This window comes from Gloeophyllum trabeum (assembly GCF_000344685.1).
Source record: "Gloeophyllum trabeum ATCC 11539 unplaced genomic scaffold GLOTRscaffold_00122, whole genome shotgun sequence".
NCBI lineage: Eukaryota > Fungi > Basidiomycota > Agaricomycetes > Gloeophyllales > Gloeophyllaceae > Gloeophyllum > Gloeophyllum trabeum.
In genome coordinates this window covers 1-4,945 of record NW_006920531.1, presented here as the reverse complement: position 1 = coordinate 4,945, position 4,945 = coordinate 1, and the positions used below count along the sequence as shown (strand labels likewise).

At 49.2% G+C, this 4,945-nt stretch overlaps 1 protein-coding gene across 1 annotated transcript; it reads right to left on the bottom strand.

The window, feature by feature from the left end:
* Positions 1-2,149: 2,149 nt before the first annotated feature.
* On the bottom strand, positions 2,150-4,666 carry GLOTRDRAFT_134358 (uncharacterized protein; the record flags this gene model as incomplete). The annotated part of the gene is made up of 6 exons (XM_007873353.1): positions 2,150-2,305; positions 2,357-2,511; positions 2,566-2,753; positions 2,855-3,570; positions 3,758-3,949; positions 4,469-4,666. The coding sequence occupies 6 exons, from the start codon at positions 4,664-4,666 to the stop codon at positions 2,150-2,152; spliced, it is 1,605 nt and encodes a 534-aa protein (XP_007871544.1).
* Positions 4,667-4,945: the final 279 nt, after the last annotated feature.

Genomic DNA, 4,945 nt, shown 5'->3' with positions numbered 1-4,945 from the left:
TGTTGATTCTGTATTTCATTCTGGGATGTAGAATACCAAGCAAAACACAGCTGATAGTGTGATTATGGGTCAAAGGAAGCTGGCCTGAGCTTGCAATATGTGTAAGTCTGGTGCATATTGTACTTCTTGCGGGAGTCTTACAACATGTGCCATCTGAATATAATGGCTGGCCCAGCTGTCCACAAGTCTGGTACATATTGTAATACTGGTATTTATTTTAATTGATTATATGCGAATTATATTCAGACACCAGTTATGGGAAAATTTGCTGATGCATCCTCCCAATAAATTATGGGACGCATATCACGTGCGCTGCGCGGGCCGGTGATAACCGGCTTCTGCAAGGGTAGTTGGGTGACATATATGCATTGTTACATGTACTTCTGTTGAGTTTGTAGTGTAATGGTTGCGCGTTCGTCTCATGGAAGCAGAATTGTGATATATCGTGGGTTCGAACCTTATTAGTGCCTTTTGATCCTCCTTTCGGCTTGTGCTCGTGGTCTCCTGCTTTTAGATGCTGTTTCGATGCTCTGCCAGCTCAAACTCTAAATATTAATGTTGTCATCAGGTAATGCTTTCACCCGGAAATTCCATTGTCTAATGAGCATCCACTGCTATGTGGCGCACATTCAACCATTTGAAGTCTGAACCCTGGCACCAGCAAGGCACAAATATGAGCTTGCCTACTAAGTTTGCTTCATTAAAGCCTCTTTCCTGAGTGATGAAAGACCCTGCTCCCCTATTAGACTTTAAGTAGTGCATACTTGGAGTGGCAGCTATAAGTAGTATAAGACGCAATCATGATATCAAATTTCTGACATTATTACTGTGTATACAATAGCAGTGGGCCGCCTATAGCACATGGGGAGCCCCTTGAAATAGCCTTTCGCCTCTCAATTTGCGGTCGGATGCGGTTTGTGGCACCTTCGATACGCGTGCCGAATGCGTGGAAAGGGGTCACGTGACTTGCATCCCGTAACTTATTGGGAGGATTGCATTCAGTTCCTCATGCCAGATATAGCCAGTATAGATATGTGGCGGCTTGTCCATCCTGAAGCGCACTGAACGTGCATGTAATATAGGCAGTGCTTCGGCTTTCCTCTGGAACACCCATCATTGACAAGCCTAAGGGCCGCAAGATAAATCGAAACAATGCCCACCGCATACGACCCCATCATGCATGCCAAGATGACTTATGGAGCATATATTCCAGCATACGCCATGAATGACGGATAAAATCCAGACATACCCCAGTCAACGAGCCATAGGTTCCCGTCTAGGGTTGCGGGGGCCAAATCCTCAGGTGCACAAATACGTGCCTTTTCGGAGGGAAGAGCACTGGCAGGTCACGGTGTGGCGGACATTGTGAGCGACGACATTCCACATGACCCGGGAATCTTCAATCTATTCACTGCCCTTGTATCAGACTCCATCCTTGGAACCCTCATACTTCCTGCCACACTAGTGACTGGCAGTGGCGAGTAGCTGGACACTCTTAGAGAATACTTCCAACATAAGTTCCCCTATCTGGTATCAAGGAGTAAGCAGAAATACACAAGTACGTCCGTCCTAATCACAATTACCGTGCAACTCAATACGAATGCTGTAGTACCTCAACATACGGTAGCGGTGGAATGTCATCACCCTAAGTCGAGCTAGATCTCACTCTTGAACCTGAGCCATGTGAGAAGAAGTTGCAGCGTCACTACCCCCATCTCCGCTGTGGCGGCGGCTCTTTGATCGCGAACCACTGTTCTGGTCGCTGGCGCGTTTCAATGAGGACTTCTGCTTCGAAGTCCTGTGCACTAAGCATGGCTGTCTGTCGTTGACGGCGGGCCAGTCTGGACTGTTGTACGCGTCCTGGAACAGCGCAATGACTGCCTTCGAGTCGAGCAACTTCTCGGCCTCTGCTGCAAAGACCCGACGGGCTGCGGGGTTCCGTTCTTCATTGCGCTTCATCCAGCTATTGAACAGAACCCATAGGGACTCTATGAATCTGTTCAATGCGGGGGCGCTTGTAAACTTGACATCTGGATTTCCCTGCACCCCGGGGAATATGTATCGCCCGAGGTGGAGGACCCATCCCTTTACGTCCCCACCCGTATAGCATCGTTTATCTGGTCGCCACCTGGTGTCATCGAATAAGTGATCAACCAGCATCAAGGGCTTCTCCTTCTACAGTGCTCGGTATGAACTGATAACAGATATAGAGAAGGATCCAGAAGGCAGACTGGAGGTCATCCTGCAATGAATGCTGCTTCTCCGGGTCTTGGAGGAGCTCATACGAAATGAATTGCCAGGTGCCCTGGCCGAGGTTCATCAGAGTAGTGTAGGAGTATCAGTCGCTTGGACTCACCGTATGGCCTCGGATCCGGGCTGCTTCCTGTGAATCAACGGATCTACATAGATCCCAATCGATCAATATTCCGTGACCCGTCTCAGTAAATATTATGTTTCCTGGGCTGAGGTCCCTATGCAAGATTTTTGCTTTGTCAAAAGCCTCCCAGTGAGCTATTAGAGAAACATCCATGAGCACATGCCAATCAACAATTGTCGATCACTTACCGATGAGTGCGTCAAGGATACCTTTCACTATGGCCCGGGAGGATGGGGCTTTGTCAAGTGGTTCTCCTATAACATCGAGAACGAGACGATAGTGTTGGTGTTCCTCCAACTTGGTCGTGGCAATGGCCCAATTCCTCTTAGCATACTTTGCAGTCACGGTTGCTTGAAGCTGATTACTCCCTGGAGTCCTAACATCGCCATCGTAGACAACTTTGGCGATGTTTGAGACTCCCTTTGCATGTAAAGGCGGTACGTATCCCCTTCTGGGACCATGCCGGAGGCTACGTACCGCCAGGAATCTTTGAGGAAGACACGCCTTCCGGTCGCAATATCGGCGGCCACGTAACACCGCGTTCCCCTGCCAATGGCCGAAGGATAGTTGAAGCATGGAGTGGAGATTATCAGCTCCTTCACGCCCTCTTTATCGTGAACCAGAATCTTCAGCAGCTCCTTGCTGTCGTCGAGACATTCTGACGGTAATATTGCTTTTGCCTGGGATACCTCGTTTGGCCCTGCAGCAGAGACACTTGTGTCTCTTCCACGCTGTAAGGCAGACATCGCATCAAACCGGGAGAAGAACTGCGCTAGATATGGTGTCTTCTGGTACCGGAACTGCTCTGAAACAATGACGCCAGCTCGGTCGTATCTCAACAGGCGAGCAAAGTCTTTGAAGATAAAGACTTGGAAAAAAAATACGCGATGCTGGTAGGCCCACATATTGGTGGCGTAATCTGTGAGTTGACCTCTGTTGGCCTTGCCTTTCCCGGTTTTTCTCTCGAAAGGATAAGAGGCGTCTACTTGAATGGCGACCTTGGAGGATGAAAATGGACGTCGCTGATCATCCTCGAAGTCCTCAGAGTTTGCGGCATGAGCTCCCGAAACAGGAACAGAACCAGTGGGTGCGGGGACGCGTGCTTCTTCTTCGTCGAGCGGGTCAATAAAAGGGTCCTCCTCGACAGAACCTTTAACTTCGATGCAGAGCTCAATAAGCGGCCAGGACGTTCCCTTAACGCGATGTTTGACTGGAATTGTAGCCGTGTAAGCGCTTAAGTCCAGTCGCAAGGCTCATGGATCAGACCGATCCGGTCTGTTAGAAGTATTGACCAAGTATAAGGTTGGGCACAACGTCCCGATGCAGTCCATCTATATAATGCTTATCAGCAGCACACAATAGCAGAATCCATGGACATACCAGCTTGGTATACATATCTGCCTCCTTGACCCTGAAGACGGCTGGACCGTCTTCGGGCTTTTTTCCTTCGGCGGCAGAGGCATCGTTCTTCCCGGAGATCGTGTCCTGTGCAAATTTCTGTGTTTTCCTTCGCCCCGGAGTGGCTCCAGTTGTCTCCTCCAAGGACTCGAAAGCTCGAGAGAACAAATCTACCTGAGGTTCACTGTTAGGAAGCGATGTCCTAACTAGTCGTCTTGAGATAACTGGGCCTCGTGCCAACAGTTATGTCGTCACTACCTCAGTAAGCGTACTGAAAGGTAGGTCTGGCTGGGCCAATGCCAACGGTCAAGTCGAGAGTCCAGGTAATCGCTGTATTCAACAGGAGGTTGAACTAAGGAATACATGGGTTTTCCTACAGTATATATAGTAACTGGTATAGGGGTTAATACCCAAAGAAGAGAACAATAAGAAAGGACGCGTAAGCCATCCTGTGAGAACGTAACTCAGAGAAATGAGAAATACAAGGGCGCCTATTGGTAGAAGGTGAGTCAAGGGAGATAATGTGTGGGAAGAAGATAGCGTCCATGGGAAGTTCTACTCAGAGAAAGGTACTGTCCAATAGCAATGCTCGGAATGGAAATGGAATGAGATAAGCATGGGAAAATCATAACATTACCCCCTTCCTATGGTCGAAGTTTACCCAAACTTCCTAGTCATGACCGGTTACCGAACCGTCCAGGTCCACAAGAGTGCCATCGTCATAGTCTTGCTCTTCGGTGGCTTCTTGGATAGCATTGTCCCAAACAGTTCGTTGAGGACAGGCAGATGGATAATGCCCTGGTTGAGTGCGTCCACAGATGTGGCAGCGGAAGAGTCGGCAATGAGATTGGAAATGACCAGGCTGCTGACACGCCCAGCAGATATTGCCATATCTTCCTGTCATATTGGTAGGCAGCACTGGACCGTCGACGTCAATGGGATTCTCTCGGGATCCAGTTGGATGGATAATTGGATCAGGGGTTGGATGGCGAGAGGTCGAATGGGAAGTCACTGGGGTGGTCTCCTGGTTGGACGGGGGATTCTGATAGTCGACGGGTAGGAAGTCGCGAAGGGGAATGAGTAGTCCTCGATGCAGGAGGATATGAGTGAGTCGGAATGTGGTACGCTCCACAGTGTCGTAAGTGGACTGGAGTAGATCTTGTATTTGTG